We start from the raw sequence: 24,355 nt of genomic DNA on the forward strand, positions 1-24,355 counted from the left end.
ATATGGTTTTGCAAGCTGTCCTGAGCAATGCTGGCATCTAGAGACTGATGTTTGACAGTGGTACCATTTGGAATAATGACTGTACTTCTCACTTCTATTTACTATCTGTTGAGCTTTACATGAATTCTGACAGTGTTTATATTGTATTCTTTGTTGTATGGGACTAGCTTTCATTTCTAGTTTCTAATACTATTCTTCTTGTCTCTCACTGGCGAATGAGAATAATTGGTAGTAGAGTAGTGGGCAAATTCACAGTACATGGTTGCAGTTTGGTGTAAGAAAGAAACAGAATAGTGCTCTTAAAATGCAAATGTTATTTCACATTCTCCTACCTGTCGTAGCCTTTTGATTTCCCAAGCATCATGTCTTAGACAGTACCTCTTAGTACCAGGCAGTTGAATTAAGAAACCAATACTATGGGTTTCGAAGAGAAGTTTTGGATTACTGAATCTAGTCATCTGCTATTAGATTGTCACATCATATGTAATGTTTTCTTTTTTCATTTCTAAAGTGTAGATTCTTTATAAGCAGGCTACCTTCTGTGCTGTGCATGTAACAGAAAACCTGAGACAGATTCATTAGTTGATTTGTGACTTCAGCTGTAACAGTATATGGCTCTGTTTCCATGGTAGAATAAAACATTCTGTTTTACTGGTTCAATATTTTGTTTTTAGAAGATTGCTAAATATGTCTTTTTAAATAATTCATTACTTAAGTCTTATTAATCTTCATTTACATAATTAAAGCGTTTCCATATGTCAGCTCTTTCACTAACTTGTCTTTCTTTAAAAAGAAAAAATAATCGCTATACAAACTCTTTTTGAGAGATAGAATTTAAAGTCAGGATTGTACCTACTTTCAGGAGAGACTTGAGAATAAAATAGAAAATTTACCAGTGATAGTTGAATTTACCTCACTGTATGGTCAGCATCCTTTATGACTAGCATGTGCAGGTGGGTAAAATGTAAGAACCATGGTTTCTAGGATAAAGCTAGTAACTGATTTTCAAGTGTTTTATTTCTTTTGTCATAGACATAACATTGTTTGGTTTGCTTTCTGGTCTAAAGTTATTCTCTTGTTTTTGTCTTATACCTAGCTGGGTAGGATTGGAAACAGTTTAAGGTCTTGCTGCAGATCCAGAGGTGTGTTTGGGTCTTGCCCTCAACTCTTGCAGACCCAGCTGTAAATGGATACCTGGTTCTTCAGTCTTGGGGGACCTGAGTCATCCAGATGTGAGGCCAGGAACGTTGTTCTCTTCAGTGCTGTTGGCTACGGAAACAGAACCTTGACAGATGAGTCATGTAACACTGAAGACGGTTGTACTTTTATTTGTAAAGTAGCATTCATCCAGTATATCCATATTCTCTCACAAAAAGTATGTTGTGTGGCAAAGGACCTTGCTTTTGCTAGCAGTTTGCTAAAGCCTGCAACAATCTTGTTAAAATATACCATAGAGGCTTTTGATGGATTAAATATGAAATCAATTAGACCTGAGTTAGATATTGTATGTGCATGCACTGTGAACAGAGATCCTCAAAACCGTAATGACAGAGCTAGCTCTGCAGCCTCCCGCTGAGGCACAGGGCTGGGCACAGTGTACTTCTGTGGCAACACTGCTTTTGTGACCCAAGGTAGCCTCTTGGGCTGGCTTTGTGGACTCGCATGGGTCTGGGTCTGTGCTAGCTATAGCAAGGTGTCAATAATTACATTGCTGCACAGACTGCACTGTTCATTTGTGGTTTTCAAGCTTTGCTTTGCAGATCAAAAGAGCTATAAACCTTTGCTTGAATTTTGAAATAGGAGCTGTTTTGTGGGTGAACTGCACAGCTTATCCAACATCTGTGGCGTATGAGAGAGCCAGGTCTAAGGATTCTCTGTGTCTAAAGATGTCATCATACAGGTCTCCTTCTCACCAAAACCTTTAGGAAGAGTTGAGGAGTTTCCATGAATGATCCACAGAATCTAGTGGCAGAAAAGGCCTTTAATAATAGGCAGTCTACTTCCAACTGATGCAGACAACTGAAGCGAGGTTGTTTTTACCATACTGAATTTAGAGATTCGTCCATTTGGTTAAATATGCCAAAAGCTTAGTTTTTTTGTTTGTTTGTTTGTTTTTTTGGGGGGAGGGTTGAGTGAGTTCAGCTGAATTCTGAATTCTTCAGCTATTTAACTTGCTGTGGTTTTGTCAAGTCTTGTAAATGTGTTTGCTGCCACACCTTTTCTGTAAGTAGGTGGAAGACTCTGTCAGAATAAGAGCAAGATGAAAGGCCTCAAAGTACAAAGAGTACTTCAGAGAATGGTCTGATTTAGCAGATGGTGCTCATGTGCATATGCTAGTACTGAAAATAAGTCCCAAACAGTGTCTGAGTTGCTGAATTACTGAAGGTTCTGTGTCAAGAAAAAACAAGCCTCTAATCTCTTGTCATCATTGTAAATGGAGAGATTAGCTATCATGCGGTAGCTAAATTCCAACTAGTCTATACACACACCTCCATCTAATTATTCTAATTACTGTACCATTTCTCATTTCCTGAGCTATTGTTCTGTGCAATATTTGACAGCTGGCAGGTTCCGCTCCAGAGATGGCTGTATTTGACCTTGGGGAAAAATGTTTGTATTCTGATTACTGCTTTTCCAAGGATGAGGTAGTGTGACCTCCCTTTCTAGTACATAGCAATAAAACCTCCCTTTCTTGCAACTAAACCTTGAGCATCAGATGTGGTGTGATAGCTAGCTCTATATGCTGTGTTTAACCCTGAAGTTGGCAACTGTAACATATACCAAACCCAAACTCTTTCCACCTGTGACTTGATTTTTTTTTTCTTCTTTTTTTTTTTCATTTCATTGCAGGCTGGAAGTCCAACCTCTATCTCTGCTCCTCATAGTTTCTCTCGGACTTCTGTTACACCATCCAATCAGGACATCTGCAGGTAAAGTGTATTGTTTCCATGGCTGTGATGAGGCTTGTGCAAGGTTTAAATTAAGAAAAAACAAAACTGAAAAAGCATGTGTACTGGGAAGTAAGCAATGTGGGGTTGTGATTGGAAATGTCCTGTTTGTTGACTTGATTGCTGTCTAACACTGCTTCATTGAACCCCACTCACTGTTTGGCCTGCTATGTTTGCCATTTCCACACTAGCCATAACTCTCATTTCTTCACTTTTAATTATGTGTTCTCTTACGTAATTGTTTTTTACTTTCTGTGCTTTTATTCCACTATTCTGCATGCAGTTCCAGTGCAGTGTTTTCTGAATGTTGTCATCACAGTCCAGTGCAGTCTGCTGTTGTCTTGAAAAATCCTCACTGCCAGAGCTCTCTGACACAAGGGTTCACTGTGACAGTAATCTGTCAGGATACATTACATGCAGCAAAGAGAAACTCTCATGGGCAGGATTGGGTCCAGGCACTCAGTTCTACCAAGAATATAAAGCCCACCTGCACTCTGAAATTCTCCAAATCCCTCAATGACGTGGACCAGAAGGCACAGAGCACCAGTGAGTGCTTTGACTACGTGGAGCGAACATGCTCAGAAGGCAAATTGACTCCAACTCAAGAGCAGTGCTTAAGGATTAACAAATTTCATCTTAAAGAAAGGAAATCGCTGAATCTCAGGCCTCTTTCTTTTAGCAGTTCTAAACATTCCTACATCCCTTCCCTTTCCAACCACTCGAATGCATCAGGAGGAGCAGAGAACCACAGCACTGTACATATCCCCTTGCTGGAGGACAAGGTCGACCATGACACCTCAAGAAGCAAAAAACTGCTGCGCTACCTTTTTTCCTTCTCCCACACTTCCAGCGCCAGCAGCCTGCATAAGTTCCTCGAACTGGAGAGCTATTCCAGTCACTCTCAAGCTGAGAAATCCTCCAGTATGCTGGTGGAAAGCACAGACTTCTGCTCTGATGATATGGGAGATGATGACGTCTTTGAGGACAGCACCTCAGTGAAACTGAAAACAAAAGAGCAGCGGGCGCCACTCTGTTCAGTTGAGAAGGACAGTGACCTTGATTGTCCTTCCCCCCTCTCAGAAAAATTCCCCCCTCTCTCCCCTGTGTCTACATCGGGGGATACCTGCAGGTTGGTTTATTGGAGAACCACCTACCTTTGAGCTTTCCCGTGTGTGGTAGTGACCATTCTGCTTTCTCTGCCCGTCGTGCTCTTTCCTTCTCTCTTTCTTTTTTTCTTTTTTTTAACCCTTTCACCTTGCTTTAATATGTGCAGTTTGAAGTGTGCAGCCTTCCCCCTCCTCTTTCTTGCACCCCTCTGATGCACTTAACAAGTCCACTAAGCAAAAGAATTTGCTTTGGAGTCAAATTCTGTTGCAATTTGTTTCAGGTTTGGGGTTCTGAGGTTGTATTTTTCTCTTACCAGTGCCCAAACTGGTAGAATAATGAGAGAATCGACTACACATATTAAAGACCAAGATGAACTTTTCTTAGCTTTTAGTGGGCAATGTGCTTTCTTGACAGTCATTGAGGGTAGTTACTGACTTGGATTGAGGGGTGGGGAGTGAGGAGGAAAACAGACTGAGTGCTGCTTCTGAGATCTGGCCAATATAGTTTTGATTTTTAACTTTTTCTCCCAGGTTGCATCTGTTTTGTTCACAAAGCTCTTTCTGGATGCATTAGTTGAAAGGGGGATTTAAGTGTTGAGTGTTAGTGATTGGCCTGTGTGATGTACATAGCATGAGGTCCAAAAAGGATGCGTGTCCTCCTTCCAGTCACAGAAGATTAATCATGTCCAGAAATGGTAGGAACAGGCAGCTCTGGCCTGTTCTCAGGGTGAGTTTTTGGCAAATCTGCCCCATCTGAGCTCCAAAATGTGACTGAGGAGCTAGAGACAGCAAGTACAGGAGGAATTATCTCACTGCTGTACCTAGTATTTTTCTATCTTAATCTTTTTTTCTCTGCCACCACTATCCAAAGCTGACTTTGTTACTACCTGCCAATATTACTTGGTTTCCCCCTGTTCCAGCAGAATCTTGTTTCTTATTGGCTTGTCGTTGATGAGATGCTCTTGTAATCCACCCACTCCTTCATTTCCGCTTACCAGTTATCAGCAAGGCCACAAGAAACAAGATGCTACACATCAGTAAGGGATTTGTGTAATAGACAGAGATGGCAGCATGCCAGGATATACTTCACACATGCCTAGTAACTTATATTCGTTCCCCAAGCTCCTTCCTATTCATGATCTCTATGGTTCCCTCTTCCACATGGTTAGAAGGACTTAGGTATGTTTGATGCAAACCAAGTGTATATAAATTGAAGCTGGAAATAGCACTACCTGGTAGTAACACTATATATCAGGTGTGCTCACTGTCTACTCAGGCAGTGAGGGAAATGGGGAATTTCACAGAATTAATGCTTCCTTGGCAGTTCTTGAATAGAGAGAATTGGAGAGCAAAACAATTATTCCATTCAGAATAGGGGTATTCTGGAGAGATTCAGTGCTCTAGCTTTGCAGTGTGGGTCTGTCTCTTCGCAATTGGCACTAGAAAAAATCACTTTGCTTGTGAAAAATCCAGACTAAATTAACTCTTCATGATTCTAGGGTGTGCTATTTCACAGTAGGTTTGGGAATTCTGTTTCTATCTTACATTTTAAACTGTAATCCACAAGTAGCTGTACATATCTCTGCATGTTTTGTATTGGGAAGTGCTGTCTGATTTGTTCAAATACTCTTCTCAGTGAAGTACTATTGTTCTAGTAGATGAGTTGTCATTTCTTACCCTGTTTTTTCTTTTGGATACTGAGTTTTTGTCAGGCTCTGTGTCCGCCTCATCTATTAGAAAGAAGCTGTCTAGTTGGCAGTGTCTGTGCTCAATTATTTGGTGTGTGTCTGTGCATGCATGGCAAGGGGGTTCTTAGTTTTAGCTCCTTTTGTGGAATACATTCCTTTGATCTGTATGTCAAAGGATCCTCAGTGGACAACGTTATGTGCGATCACAGATATTACATGCCTTTTCCACATCCTTTTTGCTTCCTGTGCTCCTAATGAGCAGCTTTGTTTCTGATTCAGGATATGTCACTGTGAAGGAGATGATGAGAGCCCTTTGATTACCCCCTGTCACTGCACGGGGAGTCTTCATTTTGTGCACCAAGCTTGCCTGCAGCAATGGATCAAGAGCTCAGATACGCGATGCTGTGAACTTTGCAAGTATGAGTTCATCATGGAGACAAAACTGAAGCCTTTGCGGAAGGTAGGCACATAGAGAAGTTCCCAAAGGAACTGCTTTGTTAAAACACAGCTCTCCTCTGAAATAGGCTGTCCTTATCCATGGTCCCATGGAACCCACAATTATTTATCATGTTTCTGCAGCTCTTTGTTAAGTCTGGTCGGTTTTGTATGTGCTTAAAAAGAAACTGTTTAACCTTCAGCCTCTCAAATTCAACATACTGAATCCAGCTCTGAGAATTAAATAAGAGTTCTCCTGCTCTCGGCCTTTGTACTGATAATTCCGCTTCCAGAATTCAAGGTGGGAATACTGTTGCACTGCTCAAGCCAGAAATGAATCCCAGTCCTTTTTCTCTGATTGCAGGGAGCTCATGCTTTGTGGTTATCCATGTTTTTTGTTGTTAGGTTTTTTGGTTTTGTTTTTTATTTTATTTTTTTTGTTGTTGTTGTAGCTCTGAGCTACAACGTTAACTGTCATAGGCTGTGTCCACAGAGACAACCCTTTGCACAACCCAGCCATAAGGCATTAAAATATAGAAAGTGCTCACTCTGCCTGGAGCGGGTGGATAGCATTTTCTGAATATTTGGTCTCTGTGAAAGAAAGCTAGTGGGCACTTTCAGAACTGAGTCACGCAACATCATTAGTTATTTCTGAACAGGTCATCTGTAGGAAGGAGACCAGATGTCAGAAGACAGAGACAAAACTATAAACAGAAGGAAAAGAAATTTAACTCCTAATACATCTAAGGAGTTTTCCAGAGGCTCAGCTGATGCCAGAAGAAAAGGTGGCATTGTATCTTTAACTCATTCTTTGCAGAATCTTGTCAGTCAGGAGAAAATAGTCTGGAGTTACGAACAGGATAGGACAAATAATAGCGCTCGTGCTTCTCTGTAGAGTGGAAATGGAGTTAGAGTTCCCCAGAATCTTCAGGCTGTATTGCAGCATAGCATATTTAATGGTCTGGAAAGCATTCAAACACTTCAGATACTAGAGGAATAGACTGAGGAACAAACAGTGCTACAATTCAAGTAAAGATGAGGGGACACAACAGAAGGATGCTTCCTTTCTAAATTTCAAAAACAAAAGAAAGCACTAAACCTGAATTTCTGCTGAATTCTTTTTAGTAACACTTAAAAAGGAAAATAAAAAACAAACAGAAATACTGACTATTTTGATTGGGAAATGCTGGTTGCTGCATCATCAGAATTGTACAGCAGGGACCTGACGATTCCGGTTTCCTCTTCGGGCTACTGTGTAGGTTGCAGAATGTCTTCTCTTTAGCTGTGCGGTCATATCACTTGAAGAAATGAGGCCTGGTTTGGTGTCTGTGATGCCAGCAATTCATCTGGGAGATACAGTTTAGCAAAAGAGATGAAGCTGAGGAGCAGAAGAGAAATACAAATTAATCAAAATATGAGTCCTTGTGGTGTTATAAGAGCATTCACAAATTGAACTGTCACACTTGGATTTTGACTAAATAAATGAATAAAATACTTTCTGTGGAAAGTAAACATTTTGGTTTAGATGTAAAATCACTTCTCTATTTAGAACACAAATCCAAAGGAAATGTTTTGATCTATCCTTTTTGAAGCAGGTTGAAAGAGTATAGTTTTCTAGCACAACATGAGTCCAGCGTATCATTGCTGGAAGTTCTCAGTTCTCATGCCATGATGAAATTTGGTTGCCTGCAGGTCTAGAGATCTGGCTTAGACTGGCCAAAGAGATCCCCTGTTGGCAAGGCAGCAAGGCTCACAGTGTCTCTGTTCTGTGGTTCAGCCAACCATCTTGTAGTTGTAGCAGTGAAATAATTCAACACGATGGGTGATCTCAGTCATACCACAAAGGTCATCCTCACTCTTTTCCACGTTCTGTCTCCTTTTTGAAGACCTCTTCTTTTCTCCAAATTGTTCCAGGAGGCATCAAATGCACCTCTCTAGACACACACGGATGTGGATGAGAAGCTTATGTGCCCCACTGTGTACTTTGTGAAAGTGTGAGAAAGGCTCATCTTGACTCTATATTCCAGCCAGACATACTGAGCGATGTGTAACCCTCACACCAAAGCTCTTTCATCATATACATAGAGAAATCACCTTAAAAAGCTTCCAGAGCTTCTGATCAGAAATAAAGACTGTTTCTTTGCAATTGATTGGAAAGTATAAGTATCTGTTATGATTGTCTGGTTTCCTTGTATCCTTCCTAAAAGACAGTGACCTACTTCTGTGATTTTTGTTGGGGCTATATAAACGTTATTGATAGATATAAATCTGGGGATTTAATTTGCTGCATCCTCTCACTTACAAAAACTGCCTTCTCCATTCTGCTGCCTATTCTTAGGGTATATGTGGTTCTGTGTTTTAGTACCTTTGAAACACTGAAAATAAAACAAGAGTATCACTGCTGTAAATGGTGTTAAATATATGTGAAGATTGAATGTGAAACCTCCAGAGGTAAAAATGTACATTACTGAGAGTTAAACAGGCTTGACTGTGCACCAAGGGCCTCTAACAGGGCTCAGTTGTCTTACACACATGCGAATGGAATCATGTGTGACCTTTATTGTAGCATGTTTTATTGAATGCCTGTCTGAGAAAGGGTGTACTTTTGCCATTCGAAATGCTTGACTCTGATTGTGGATACCCAGTGTTCAGTGACAAATGCACTAAGGAACAGCCTTGTTTGGGCTCTACAAGGCTTAGTGTTATGATTTCCTAGGCTGGAGCGAGGCTGCAAGGGTACGTGGGGTGTGATGATGCTGTGCTGAGGCCAGAGGTGAGATCCGAGCCCCAAAGTGCTTCTCCTGCTCCAGGAGAGCTGCCGTCGCAGCAGGGTGAGCCACCAGCCATCAGACACCTGCTGCCATCAGAGCAATTAAACTGTGCGTCTTTTAAAGTCTGTGTTAAAGGGAAACCAGTCACCTGCCTGTTTTGTATTCTTACCAGCGTTGTCTTTTTGTATGGATATACAATAGTAACCAGAATAAAATAACCAGAACAAACATCTAATTTCTTGCTCTGCTTCTGGATTTCTTGCCAGTGGGAGAAGCTGCAGATGACAGCCAGTGAGAGGAGGAAGATCATGTGCTCTGTGACATTCCATATCATTGCCATCACCTGTGTTGTGTGGTCGCTGTATGTCCTGATAGACAGGACTGCTGAGGAGATAAAGCAGGGACAGACTACTGGTATGTTGCTTGACTGTCTTCCCACTCTTTCTCTTGGACTACTTATTTATCCTAAATGCAGAGAGGACACCCATCAAGAGGGGTGCAGGTAATGTTTTTGCTTAGCCTGAGGTTGGGTTGATCTAAAAGCACAATTCTAAAATGATTTTATTAGATTAGCGCAATTTTTTTTGTGGGTGCTCTTACATCTATTTCTTGTCATTTTAGTTTGCACCTGAAGTGCACAGATAGGAGAGCTAATCCACTGTAGCCAGACACAGAATTGCCCTGGCTTAGCTAATTTAGTTTAAAATTGGAACAGTTTCTGAGTGCATAAGGATGTGAGGATTTGTTTGCTGCTTTGAGTGCCCTTAGGTGGGCAAAACCAGAACAATTAAAAAAAAATAAAAGAGGCACTTGAATCCAAATCTTTGAGGTAAATGAACAAGATTTTCTTTCTATTCAGTTATGTTTGAGATGAGTTAGCACAAATTTTCTGTAAGACATGTTAAATGGGAGAAATTTTGTGTTGATAAGTGTTGATGCATAAAGCAGAAGAAATTCAAGTTGATGCTTAAGACTCCAGTTCATGCACTAAGGTGACTTACAGTGGAGTTCATGCACTGGCTGCTACCCCACTGCTGGGATGTGATAACTGCTTGGACAGCAGCTCATTTTCTTTAATATGCCAGCAGTGAACTTACCAGACTGACATCTGCTTTTCTTGGTGTGCCGTGCTGCACTTGTGCAGCTGTTGCAGAACTCTCACAGGCAGCTGAGCTGTCCCTGACCACGGTGATGGGGAGGGACAGGGTACAATAACCAAGGCTGGGAGCCATCAAAACTGTTTTGAGGCAAACTGTGAAAATTGTCGGCCCTTCAATGCAAGGTTGCCATATGATAACAAAGAGCATATGCTTACAAATATTTATAGCCTCCAGGTTATTTTAGTCAGTAAATATTTTAGAAGAACATGAGCAGTGATGGTGTGAGTATTTGGTGCTAGTTACCATGCTGTCTTTGCTCCGTTCGTTTGGAATCTAAATGGGGAGTACGCCAGCAATCTGGGGGTATAGGGAGTGCGTGTGTATATGCTCATGTCCGCACAGGGGCAAATATGTGCTACAGCTGCTTACAGATGGGATCAGGTATGCTGACATGTGAATCAGCAGTTCTATGGTATTAATCATTGGTAGGATTTCATCAGTCGTCATTCATCAGCCATACAATTCCCTTTGTCTTTTGGAAGCATTTTCATTCCTCCTGTGCTACCAAGCATTTCCAAAAGACCAAGTGGCATGTATCTCAGTAATAACTTTGAGGACTTGGGAAGCCATAATTTTGTTACACTGCCGATGATTCTCTGGGACCCTTGAAAGTAAGTGCTTCAGCATGGTTTCGTATTCACCCCACAACATTCCTGCCTTTCAAGAGGAGAGAGACTACACACCTACATAAACAGAAAAGTTATAAAATGAATAATCTCTGATTTAAATGTAGCTAATAGAGATGTAGCAAGAGCCAATGGCTAAAAGTTCAAGCTAGATAAATTTAGACAAAAGTATTGATGCTTATTTTTAATACGGAGGGTAAGCTTGCCAGAATGCTTCAAAGACTCCAACACTTGCAGTTTTCACATCAGAAGAGATGCTCTAGTTCAACTACAAGTTATTGGATCTGAGGCAAATAAAGTTCTCTGACATAAAGAACATGTTACCACCAAGCTTAACAATGGCCCCTTTGACTTTAAAGTCTGCGACTCCATGTACTATGTGATCACTGAGTGGAACAGACTTCTTGGGTCAGTGAGTTGAGTCTCCTGCTGTCAAGAGGAACCCATATCATAAAATCCCTTTCATAATCTAATCAAATTTTATTTTAAAAACAGATGTAAGGGAACCCAAACTTATTACTGGCTGTTGTCTTTACTCTTCTTGGAGTTGTTCTGCACAAGGGCATAGACACAGGGAAACAATTGTTTTGTTTCTCTGGCAAGTAAGAACAGATGTGGTATATGAACAGGCATAGAAACCTGCATGCATTTGACTTAAAGGGGCAAGAGAATGAAACAAGAAAAATGGCAAAGTAAGAACAGTTTGCATGGCCTGAACTCTGTGACCATTTCCTTAAAAGGTGGGTTTTTTTGTTTGTTTGTTTGTTTTTTTTCCTGAGAGCTCCAGTGTACTGTAGCCAATATTGACCTGGTCTTTTCTCTTTTTTTCCTTTTTGTTTTTTTCTTCTAGGGATTCTAGAGTGGCCATTTTGGACTAAGTTGGTGGTTGTGGCTATTGGTTTCACTGGCGGACTTCTGTTCATGTATGTACAATGCAAAGTGTACGTACAGCTATGGAAGAGACTTAAAGCTTATAACCGAGTAATATATGTACAAAACTGTCCAGAAACTAGCAAAAAGAATATTTTTGAAAAACCTGCACTAATGGAGCCAAACTTTGAAAGTAAAGAAATGCTTGGGGTTCACCATTCAGATACAAACTCTTCACATTACACAGAGCCAGAAGACTGTGCTGCAGAAATCCTTCACGTCTGATTGCTGGGTGAAAGGGGTGTTTCTGTATGTCCTTGAGGATTTAAAATATCATTGTTTACTGAAAACTTCTCTACCTTTTTAAAATCAGCTAACAGCTGTCAGATGAATTTTTTTACATTTGTGTTTTGTTGGAATTTTTTAAATCCCCTTGGCGTATCTGTCAGTATGTTATCATGGTTGCATACCTCTCAACATTTTGTCTGTTGGACTGACTGATCAAAGAGCCACAAGATACCAGATAGAATGAGTCTTGGTTTTGGTATCAAGCAAGCCACTAGCGAACTGTCATCAACTCTACGGACTCTGTTACTTTAGAAGGTGACTCAAAATGAATCTAGAATATGTGTTGTCTTTTGTTTTTGTTTTTGTTTTTTCTTTAGCACAACAAAGGAGGTTGCCCCAGACGTGGAGGGAAATGAGAGACTAGAATCTAACCTACTGCTAACACTGCCACTAACATTTTGTCTTAGGCAGCAGATGTAAAATTATGCTTTACATATTGTGGTGAGACTTACAAAGCATATAGCACTTTTTAAAACCTTTAATTTGTAATATGTATGTCCATTGAAAGTGAAACTTGAAAGAATGTGTCATTTTCAAAACATTTCTTCATTCTTTACCCCATCAATTCTACTGGTACATAAACCTCTTGCCTTATATATATAAAAAAAAAAATTAAAAAAAATTCAACAAGTTATTTCCAACACATGCCCGCATTATCTTACTAAGCATAACACTAACAATTCTGCCTCTTTGAGTTTACTTTAAGGAGCAATTCTTTCAAAGGATATTGCACTTGTGACTTGTATATGGAGAGTAGTGGATGTGTACAGTGTCTGTTTTCAATGCATAATGGTTTCAGTGCTCTGTTGTGGGGACTGGTTTTGCCTTTTTTTTTTTTTTTTTTTTTTTTTTTTTAAGGTCTGTTATACCATCAAAAGACCTGAACAAGTATATCTGATGTAACTTTCATTCTAAACCATTGACAAAGGGTTTGATGCTACATTGGTAAAAATGTGAGCTGTTACGGAAAAGTTTATTAGTCAATACAGCTGAAATTGGTTTCCCTTCTTTAATGTTGTGTCATGTGTGAATTACCCAGGAATTTGTTGTTGTGAGATAAGGTGTTGAGAACAAAGTCTAGGAAGTAAATATTGCATTAAGTAGATGAATTTAAAATGACCTGCTTGTTTTCAGTCCTCATGGTGATGTATTACATAGTCAGAGAATAATGTGGTCTGTTGTTTTGAATTTGGCTTTTTAAACTTGCTACCCTAATGAGAAAAGGGACAGTTAAAATCAATTTCAAGAGGTTTAGACAGAGTTGCCTGAAGACTGGGATGTCTGTTGTTACTCACTTAACCAATCTGCTTTGCTGAACCAATGACTAGGTTCAAGCCCTCCTTTAGCTAGCATCTGCTGTCAGTGTGACTGGAATGGAAACGAAGCCCCAGTAAAAGTCAACAGATAAAGCCTCTGGCTATGAAAACTACACTTATGAAAACTTTCCCCACTGAAGCCCTGTCTAACAGAAAGCAAAATTAGTGATAATCTATTTGGTCTTAGTAGGAGTTGCCTGGACATCTCAGTTAGTTAAAAGCTTTTGTTACTTTTTGAGATACTGAGCTAAGTCCAACGGTCCAGTTCAGGTCTTACTTAGTTCTTTTTCAAATACAATGTTCATTGAGAAGAGATTTGTATAATAAAAACTGTTGCTTTGACTTATCCCCAAGAAGAACAGCAAGAGATCAGTGAATTTTCCTTAAAATGTGATATTAATTTATTTCTAGGTTAATGTCTGTTTTAAAAATCGGTGACTTTCTTAAGTTGCAGAGAGGGAACTAGGCTAAGAGAATGCACACTAGTGGTTTCTAAGAGCTGTTAGAGGAAAAGTATGTATGTGCGTGTGAGAGAGAGAGATCATGCTTGAAGCTTACTGGCTGTGATCTTCATGAACAACATGGTGGCTTGTTCTGGAGATGTTTGAAAAACCCCAGATCTCTAAACAGTCCTAGCAAAACTGCACTTGCTTGGGCTTGTGTGTTGTGCTAGTTGTCAGGATGCCCCGTATGTATGCTATATAAGCAGACAAATCCTGTATACCCTGCTAGTATCTGGGCAGCAGTCTTCATGACAGTGTGCATGTAGAGATTGTTGCGTATGCCATAATTCAAAGTGCAATTACTGAGGCCCTTCCCGGAACTCTGCTGTGATTGATCCTGTTCTATTATTAGAACCCAGATAATAATACAGTCTTTTTTTGATTTTTTTTTTGTTGTTGTTGTTCTGTGAAAAAGTTCACTGGATAAACTCAGGTGAGTTAAATATCAGGTCTTATGCCTTCATCATGTTCTTCTGAAGTGCCCATGTGTGCCACTCTTACGCATCTGCAAGATGCTTGTGTTACACCTGTAAGATGCAGAGAAGCAGCTGCTGACTGGTGTTGTGTGAATTCTCATCTGATCTGTGCCAGTAGATGAAATGAAAATGGACAACTTCTGATACAAAACCTGTTCTTCAGCTCACATGTGAGAGGTGCTGGTGTCTATGACTGGTGTTCTGATGAGTGTCAATATGATGTACAGTTACATGCTGTCCTGTTTCAATCACTGTCATCAGTGATTCTTGGTGAAACATTGTGAAATCTTGTTTGGCATTTTGGAAGATTAGCGTGGCATACTCTAGTTAGTGTTGAGCACATTCAGGTTACTGATGGCTTTTGCTGTGCCCTTGTGGATCTTGGGAAGGAAAATCATCTCCAATGAAACTGTCTGGAGAAAAAAAAGCAGTAGATGAAACTATTTCAGTCAGTGCTGCCTTTAACCACTCCCTTTTCCCAGTGCATCTTTTCTGAATGAAAATAAGACCTAGTATTTCAACTCTTTATATCTCTTAGAACTGCTTATATCAGTAAGGGCTGCAGAACAGATCCCTCTGTTGGGTACTGTCATTGATTTTTGCTTATGCTGGTGACACATTCCTGTTGCTTTTTGCTTGGTGTTAACAGAGGGCTTCTGGAGCTGTGGTTCTCTACTTATGCGTGGTGCCATCAAATAGTGTAAGAAGGCTGAATGGTGCTTTTTCCTTCTATATCCTGAAGGATATTCTGTTGATCTGTTTTCAGCTTCTTGCTGCAAGGCATTGATGCTAGCTCAGGTGAGCTCCGTCCTTCCCACCTGGCCACCAGCACTGGCTGTGACCATTCCTCAGCAGGCCAGCCATTCCCAACCCTTCTCTTGGCAACTTTTCAAGTGGCTTGAGTAAAAGTCTGACCTCTTTTGGCGATGGTTCCATGGCCAAAGTCTGTCAGGTTCACCAAGACTTCTGGGACACCAGCGGGAATTTAAGCTTAATATCATTTGCCACAACCATTCCTTGGATTGCCAGGGAACTTTACTGATTTGCCCCATGGAAATAAATGCTCTAGGCAGCAGACCAAACTCCCCTTCCATTGACATAGTAAAGTCCTGTCCAAAAACACACAGACTGTACCAATAAAATTTTCCTGCTGCATCATATTCAGTTTATCTGCCAGTTAATGAACATGCATTATGTTAGAAGTGCAGGCAAGTGCTGCAAAAGGTCGATCCACTTTAAGAGATCATGATATAATAAATTCCTATAAAATCTCAGGATTTTCTTCAACTATAACGTTGAATTTGGGTTTTGAAGTCTTGTCTTGTGTTCTGAAGAGATCGGCCAGACCTGGAGACTGCTTCCTGTCATTGATTGGATGGCTTTCAGGTTGACTTTGCTTCAGCGTGGGGAATTCAGCAAAGGTTACACAGAGCCTGCCAGGGTTGAAGTGTTGGGACTGTGCTGCAGCAGGACAAGTCCTGCGAAAGAGTAGTAACTGCCTTCCAACCCGCCTACAGCTGATGCTACCGTACGGATGAGGCTGTCGATGCCACTTGACCTCCCACCTGAGGAAGGGGTCAGGCTCCCTGTGCTGCCCTTCAGAAACTCTCGCAGTGAGCAGGTGGTATGGATGTGACCATGCGTGGGAGCTGGTTCCTATAGTCCTGTGCTCGGCCGGATAAACATCTATTACAAAGCGGGAGCCGGCTCTGCAATTCCTGTAGAGCTGAGGAGTGTTACGTATTTCAGGTGTAGTCTGCTGTGGTCAGCATTGAAAGGGAGGTCTGTCGTTGCATGTTGGGTCCCTCTCAGATATGGGCGAAACAGGGCAAATACAAACGCAAAGACGTTGCTGGCTGGATTTTCACAGGATTATCCTAGTTATGCAAAGAAAACTTCTAAACAGGACTTTTTATTTTGTGATTATTTTTTAGTTTTGAGATATTGAGATGTCTGTATATTCCAATGAAGTACTGAAAGCACTTGTCTTTGTATAGGAGATAACTGTTTAAAAAATTGCAGCTGATCTTATATTTAGGTAAAACATTTGTAGATAGGTAATTGTATAATGTTAAACAATTTTACACTGGCATGTGTTGTATAGTTTATACAAGACACTTCTGCAGAATTTTTTAGTTAGTAAATTTCTAGTAACATAAATGTATAGTTTTTGTATCCTTTCATGTATGTTCATTTCTCGGTATTACCACTTGCAGAATAATTTTTAGTTTCTTAAACTGTAATTGGTTATTTGTCCGTGGTTCAAAGGGTTACTGACTGCAGCAATAAAATGTTTCTATAAAAAACAAAACAAAACAAAACTGGCATAGTATCCGTTTTGTTTGGAAAAAAAAAAAAAGTTAGAGGCCTACTCTAGGGAAATGTTGAGCTCTACAGTAGTAGGATGATCGAAGTGAGTTACTTTTGGTGGAGAAAATAGAGGACTCTATGGCTCTTCAGTGTAGTAGGCCAATGCACTGTAAGGGTCAGTGACAATTTGATATTAAAACTTTTTGATAATCCTAAAGAGATAGTTTACCATCAAAGCCAGTGGATTCTCTTTCATTGCAGTGACTTTGTTCATGTGCTTTGGGGTCAGAGGCAGGAATCCTGTGAAGAGTTTTCTGGCTTGTGTCATGCAGGAGGTGAGGAGAAAGGATTGCAGTGGCTCTTAAAATCTGTTGGGTTTCTTGAACGGAAACAGTGTTGTTCTGAATGTTTCATGTCTGAAATCAGAGTATTCATGTACATTGTTTTCTATGCAGAGCAGAAGAAGCTCGTTACCATAATTCTGTTTCAAGAAGAAAAGTAATTTTGTATAAGCATGCAGTTATGAGCAGCTGCGCTTTGCCGGATGGCATGAGCACGGTTTAAGTGCTGCATGTGTTGGCTTTCATGCTGTGACCCAGGCTCAGAAGTGGGAAGTCTTAGCTGTTTTCTGTGGATAGATTTCTAGCACCAAGAGGTCAAGGAGAACAGCCATCTGTACAGCTGTGAGAAATAAAGCCACAAGTGCTGAAGAACAACAAAGATCTGGAGGCATTGTCTGTAGTGAACACAGGAGGGCACAAGGAAATGTTTTTTTCTTGTTGTTCTTGTGTGTGTGTGTATTTACACACACACGCACACACACACACATATATATGTTAGCATATGATTAGTTTTGAATTTTATTTTAGCTGAGAAAGGGGAGGAGGGTCTTAATATCGCAGCCCTAGAGAGGTATTTTTCATGATGAACAGAAGGCATTCTCCTATTTTCCTTGAAGTGAAGTAAGTCTGGTTGTAGTAAATCATGCTACTTGTCTAAAGTTTATAGAATCCACCAGCAAGGCCATTATACAAAAATACTTTCCTAGAGAGATCCTAAGACAGTTTCCAGATCCTGCTGTTTGATTGACAGTCCCTGGGATAAAGACTTGATAGGCAGCTTAAGGAACAGAGCCTGAAGAGCTGTCTGTCCTCTGGGTAAATGTGCTCCTCATCTTAGGTTCAGTCATCCCAAGTGAATTATAAAACTGCTTCTTTCCTCTTGCAAATTTTGTTTCCTCCTAAAAGGGTCTTACTATCACCCTGTGAAGAGTATCCATCTCTGAGGCGGAGCAGAGCAGTGCTCAACAGCACAGGGCACAGCAAGATGACTCCAAGAAATACTGAATTTCACAGCTATTCTCATGGAACTGGAGCGTGTGGTGAGTACACTTCTGTCATTTGACTAGCCAGACCAGCATGACTTGCCTCTGGGATCAGAAGGCAGGAGAGCAGCAGCTGGGTTGGTAAAATCCACCTGAGTGCTCTCTCGAGGCTGTGGAGGGGTCAAATTTTGCAGCTTTCACTGCTGACACATCAGTTCCTCCGAAAATCAAGCCCCGGAAGTCTCTGAGAGTCAGACTTCTGTCTGCTAACCTGTTCTGGTGGGAGCCGTTGTGGAGAGGTCTGAGGGAAGTGAAGGTGATAAAGTGAAAAAAAGTGAGATTCACAGAAATCGCCCGATGGAGGGGACACCAGCTGTCTGCAATGGTTTTGTCAGGAAGCCAAAGTCAAAAAAACAGCTGGCGTGGTGGTGACTCTGGCCAGGCATTTGTGGGTCACAACATGTGAAGCAGGAGGCAGATGTGCTGTGTTGAGCAAAACGGGCTGGCTTTTGCTGAGACCAGTAATGCTGAGGTGTAAGCTGGGAGGCTGAGCTGCCCCAGAGATGAAGCCTGCTGCAGGCCTGGCTGTTTCAGGATCACATATAGCCAGTAGCACTAGGAAGACCATGTGTTGCTGCTCAGTGCATCCTGCAGGGACTGTGCATCCTCCTCCAACCCTCCTCTTCCGCACAGCCACCCTGTGGACAGAGCATTGCCCTGTGATCTTCCCTCTCTCTTTCAGACTTCCTCATCTCCAGCCTATTCACGCAGATCACATTCATTTTGCTTATGCAAGTCCGTTTTCCTTCCTCTTTCCCCACTTCCTCTTTCACCACCATCACTATTTCTCAGTCACTTGGCTTGCTTTGGGCAAGGCTGGGCAGAGAGGACATAGGAGGCTTGCGCTAGAAGGAACCGAATTACATCAGCACGTGATCCATAGGGATGACTGTGGAATTGCCCAGAATGGATGCTGTGAAACTGAAGCACAATGTCCACCTGCTGTGTCAGTTTGTCCTGTAAATCCTCTGGATTCTGTTCTCTGTGTAGGACACTCTCTGACATTTTGCGAGATAGAGTGCAACGTTACCACAATGCAGTCAGAGGAGGGTGCTCTTTTACAACCCTAGGATGGATGGCCTCAGAAAATCGAGCAAGAATATCTCATTATAGAACAAGAACCAAACGCAAGCAAAATCCATTCCTCCTGGCCGAACAGAGAGAGGGGAATGTCTTTCAGAAGGGAGGTGGAGGAGGTGGAGATCCATAGAGCCTTGGGGAAAAGAAGCAGGGGCAAGTTCAGTGCATTATTTGGAACAGAATAATTTGAAATGTGATATTGCACAGAGAGGGCCAAGCGATGATGAACTCTAAGAATAGTTTTCAAAGGTTTTCACCGGGGAAAAGGCGAAGTTGGTAGCAGAGGAGTTGGGAGATGAAGACAGAGAGGAGACCTTACTTTGAGTGTGATAAGGAGCTGAATTAAGTTGTCTCAAAGGTTTTATCATGGTGGGGAGGTGAGGGGGGAAAATAACTATGCATAAAACAACTAGGAAGCCTCACAGAATAGAGGAAGAATACTACCACTCAGGAGGTGCTTGTTAAATCCCCAAACTTCAAAGGAGAAGACTTCGAATCCTTAGCATTTTAAGAGTGTGCTAAAATCAACCTCCCAGTCATTTTTCCTGGGAGCCCCTTGCTGTGCTGAGTGGCTCTGCTACTCCCCTTTCTTCTTCAAAGGCCACCTACAAGTAAGGCAGGCCAAGCAGATTTGAGAGAATCACCATTAGAGCTGTAGGAGAAGGAGCTGAAGATTCAAAGTCCCAGACCTGCAGCTGTAAAATGGTGTTTCTTTCCACTAGTTTGGTGCTCACAGTGGTCCACGGTGTTTTTTCAAAAGCAGAAAAGTGAGTTGGCCCTGGATCTGTCCTCTGCTTCCTGCTCTCAGGGAAAGTGTTCTGCCACTGAGAGCATTTGTGGGCAGATACTTTGGAAAGGGGCTGCACAGAGAGTCATCGAACAGCCAGGTGGCTCAGGTGTGGAAGAGTGGCTGGGGGCTGGACCCTCCAAGCTGGGACAGAGACAGACTTACAAACAAGCAGCTTTTTCTTGTTGTTCTGGTGGAGTAATACACAATTAGCATCCATATGTTCTCATAGATTAATCCCATGTCTCTTATATTATTTATGTTCCTTGGAAATTTCTGTAGGCTCTACTGATCTCCTCAATCATTTGTTAATTAGTGTGTTGTATCATTCCTCCCCACCCTCAATCTTTTATTAGCATACTTCAAGAGAACCATCTGCCCATTCATATTAGCTGTAGCCTCAGGAGGGCTATGAGGTATATATGAAATCTTCACAGAACAACCTTGTTTTTCATTGGCATGGGGAATAAAGGGAAGATAAAGAGGATAAAGAGCAACTGACGTCTGCTGTGAAATTACATGTGGTAAATCTGAGTGATACTTAGGGGAATGGGGCCTGTGAATAACAAGCAGCAATATTCATGGCAGAGTAGATGTGCCCTTTGTAGAAGACTGTTTTAACCCCTCTGCTGACATGGCCAGCTCAGGAATAGCAGCATTTCTTACTTTATGGACCCAGTTCTCAGCTCCGTGCTTGTGAGTGCGAAGATCTGGCTCCTGCCTTGTAAAACTATTTTCAAGTGAGAAGTGAGGTGGGCAAGACCTAGACAGGCTCAGGCTCAGGCGAGGCAGTCCTAGTGCTGCAGGGCATCGTTCCTCACTGCCAAGGTAACTGGCTTGGGGAGAAACAATCCCAGGCTCCTTGCGTGTGTCGGGTCTGTGACTAGGAGGGACTGCCCAGTTTTGCAAGCAGTTTCTAGAGGCCCTGTGCTGTGTCTCAGCGACTGCAGGCATGAAGGCATGAAAGGCATGAAAGTAGTTATTGACAATGATTAGATATCAGTTACTTCATGGTCTCTTGCTTTTTCCCTGCTGGTAGTGATCAAGCAAGGAGGTAACATTGCACTTCATCTAACAGCAGTCCCGTTGACCCTTCTGTGTACCCACAGTGTGGTCCGTGAGCTGCTGGCTGCAGCCTACTGGGCTTTGGCCCTGCTTCTCTCTGCAGCCACTTACCTGCTTTTTATGCCCATCGGCGCTCCACAGCTCCAGGGCTGCTCCTTGCTCTGTCCCTGGCGCTGCTGGAGGACACTGGCTGCACAGGGCCGGGCTGGGCGGCGCAGCGGCTGGCCCGGGGCGCTGCTACCAGCTCAGCATCCAGCAGCTGCCTGCCCATGTGTTAGTCATTTCACATTTCTGCATGTTTTCAGTAGGATCAAGAGCACCACAGTGCGGGAACAAGGTGACTAGGCACAGGCAGCACATCCGATTCTCAGGGCTCTGCCTCTCTGCCTCTTAAATGTGAGGCTACACAGTTTAGGTTTTGTTGTAATGGGAATTTGGATCTACCTGAAGCCTGGAGAGAAAGTCCTTGTGACCAGATGTGTTGGTGGTTTCCAAGAGCCTGGCTCACACAGGGCTATAGACCAGTGGTGCCTGGGCACCTTGCACGGAGCAGTGTATGGGCTGGTGCCTTGGTCAGGGTATGCCAAGGCTGCAGTGCTGTGTAGGAGACCCTGGACCAGCAGGAGGAAAACATCAGTGCCAGACCACGTCTCACATTCTGCACCTCCCTTGGCTTTGGTGCCCATCACCATCTTATCAAAGGGATCACCCTTCTTCCATAAAAAACAGCTGCTGGAAGAGAAGGGAGAAGCAGCAAGAATGGCTGTGTTTTTCAAGGGGGTTGGAGGTTTTTACAAAGGAAGCAGGGACACAGGATCAGGGTCCCCCTTGGCCTGAGCAATTCAGCAGTATCTCCATCCCCAGGACTGCTCTTGCCACTGGATCATGTTCTGGGTGCAACTCTATCGTCCTCTTGCGGCTTGATTGCTGCACTGGAAGGAATCCAGGGTGGTGCTGGGGCAGCTGGGGAGGAAAAACACTGTAAGGCAGCATCTGATCCCATGGCCTAAACTTTAGGTCACTCCCCTTGGATCCAACCGCAGGATCCTGTTGCTATTTCCCGGAGTGGTTTCCTTGTTTGACATTAAGCAGCCCCGTGGCAGTCCTAGTGCCTTCCCATGTTCCCCACTGCCAAGGTAAGTGTCTTGGGGAAGGCTCCTTGCATGTGTCGGGTCTGTGACGAGGAGGGACTGCCCAATTTTAGACCTCAGCGTGATTCTGTTCTGGGTTTTGGTACAGTGTGGATCTCCCATGAGAGAACTAATGTTAATAACTTGATAAAGTGGCTGCTTCCACTTTTTATAGAGGGAAATAGGATCCATCTCACTTCTCAAGATTTCAGTAAAGTGTTTGAAACTACTACTAATAAATGATATTAGTAAACCATCACAGCTGGAAATAAAATGGAGAGATGTTAAAAAGAACAGACTGAAAAGAGAGATGTGAAAGGAACTGGACAGAAGTAACAAATGCACTTGTATAAGTTTCAGGAACAGGACTGAGCTTATCTAATACATTCTTGAATGATTTTGGTAAGAAAAGTTGCAATAATGTAGGGAAACGCCTGAGTCACACCTCCATACAAAGGTGGCCAGAACAACTTGAAAAAAGAACTGATGACCCAGGGAAACAGGAAGATGTTGAAAAGCTCAATCAGAACTGAAACATGAAGAAACATGGAAAATCATGAGTGGAGATATGGACAATACTTTGCTCCACATTTTCAGCAAAAGTGAAGGTGGTCTTGTCTGACAACATCTAGTTCTGAAGCACTTGATGTGTTAAAAGGTTTTTTCAGGTAACTCTTTCAGTGAAGACTAAGAAATTTGGTGCTGGCAGCACTCACATAAAATTGTCCTTGGAAGGGATCACATTGTAGTAGCAAGGATCCCTTGCTGATTAAACCTCAGGATGAGAAATCAGATCTCTGGGCTGCAGCTCGCAGCTGCCTTGGGTGTGTCACGGCCAGTGTGCAATCTTGCACTTCTGAATGCTAATTAAAAAGCAGCGGCAGACTAGAAATTCACGCTGATCAATTCAGCAGAGCCAAGGAAGGTTCAGTGAATTTCTTGCATGTCTGCATGTAAATCTCTGCTCTGAGTATGGAAGAGCCATGAACTCCAACAGAGCCACAGTACAGCAAATGGTTGAGCCTCCATTTGTATAGAAGATAGGATGTAGAAAATGTAGGAGACCTTTTATGACTCGTCTGGGTGAGTGTATCTTGGTATCGTCCCACTTCTGAGAGAGAAGAACAGGACTCTTTTTTCAGAGCATCACAGGCTGCCCATGTTTCCATTTGGCTGTGGTGGGTAAGTAAGGCAGGCCACAACACATTTGGGGTAGCTGCAGTTCTCGAAGCTGAGCTAGAAACACAGTGAACACATCTGGCAGTGTTGCCCAGCAGCCCAATACACGGTACAGAGAAGCAGCTCACCAGCCACACAGGAGCGAGTCCTGAGGCAATTTGAAACTGGGCTTGCCATAACAGAAATGGGCAAAGCCAGTAGTAACTTCAAACTGTTGACTTTAATCCCTCTCTTCCTCTATTTTTGAAGGTTGAGAGCTGATAATGCCAGCCCAGCTTCTTGTGTGAGACAAGCTAACGTGCATGGAGTGTCTCAGCTGAGAGCACTACAGTAATATCTTTAGTAAATGAGGTGCCTAGCACCTCGGGTGCAAGTGTGCCCTTAGTAAAGCATTTCTGGGCAAGTTTTAATTTAGCTTGTTTTGTGTATCTGTTACCGGAAATTCATGGCAGCACAGAGACTGACAAGGCAAATTGCCTAAGGAAACCTTGTACACCTCATACAGCTCACACCACCGTGAGTAATTGCTACTGTTGCTGCTAGTATCTTGTTCAGCAGATAGCTATATTAATTTGCACATTGTCCAAATGTGCTGCAGGTGCATAGAGGGGTTTCAAACTGGTTCCTCAACCCAGTGATGGGGATTAGGCAGAATTGCAGAAATTTGTTTTGAAATAAACATTGAAACTATGTAATATAACTCCAGGGAGGAATCCGTGAGATGTACGAGACAGGCTAAATACATTTCACTGTTAAAAGCCTCGGACAGTGTGAAATGAAGATAGCTGTTGAGTATCTGATGGTCTTGCAGAATGTTGAGTTTGGAAGAGCTTGAACTTCTGACAGCCAGGAAACACGAAGCTTGGTCTTACCACAGAGCAGTAGTGGAAGGACGGCAGGACCTACGTACTGTGAAAGGCCCAAACTTTCTGTTTTCAGCACAGGATCAAACAGCTACTGCTGGCAGCAGAGTGAAGGGAGGAATCATCTGCTATATAACAGGAATGAGAGTGTGTGATATTTTGGTTGTCTGATAAAAACGTAGGAGAATAGCATTACCTAGTCTTGATGCCTGAGCGTGGAAGAAGCACAGGCAGCTCCTCTGTCATCTTAATGACAGCATCCTTTCTATAGCAGAGATATGGTACTTGCTACGTGCAGGGTGCGGATGGT

General features: G+C 42.3%; 2 protein-coding genes across 2 annotated transcripts in view; both read left to right on the plus strand.

Annotated features, from left to right (window-relative positions):
- MARCHF8 (membrane associated ring-CH-type finger 8) overlaps positions 1–16,526 on the plus strand; it is a 102,718-nt gene extending 86,192 nt beyond the window's left edge. The window contains exons 4-8 of the mRNA XM_062579569.1: positions 2,851–2,930; positions 3,232–4,077; positions 6,022–6,202; positions 9,215–9,362; positions 11,585–16,526. Coding sequence (XP_062435553.1) covers positions 2,851–2,930; positions 3,232–4,077; positions 6,022–6,202; positions 9,215–9,362; positions 11,585–11,889 — 1,560 coding nt within the window. The 3' untranslated portion in view covers positions 11,890–16,526. The remainder of the gene's footprint in view (positions 1–2,850; positions 2,931–3,231; positions 4,078–6,021; positions 6,203–9,214; positions 9,363–11,584) is intronic.
- A 1,324-nt stretch (positions 16,527–17,850) lies between these two features.
- ALOX5 (arachidonate 5-lipoxygenase) overlaps positions 17,851–24,355 on the plus strand; it is a 38,498-nt gene continuing 31,993 nt past the window's right edge. The window contains exon 1 of the mRNA XM_062579882.1: positions 17,851–17,938. Within this exon, the coding sequence (XP_062435866.1) occupies positions 17,921–17,938 (18 nt within the window). The 5' untranslated portion in view covers positions 17,851–17,920. The remainder of the gene's footprint in view (positions 17,939–24,355) is intronic.

The sequence above is a fragment of the Rhea pennata genome, chromosome 7, assembly GCF_028389875.1.
Source record: "Rhea pennata isolate bPtePen1 chromosome 7, bPtePen1.pri, whole genome shotgun sequence".
Lineage (NCBI taxonomy): Eukaryota > Metazoa > Chordata > Aves > Rheiformes > Rheidae > Rhea > Rhea pennata.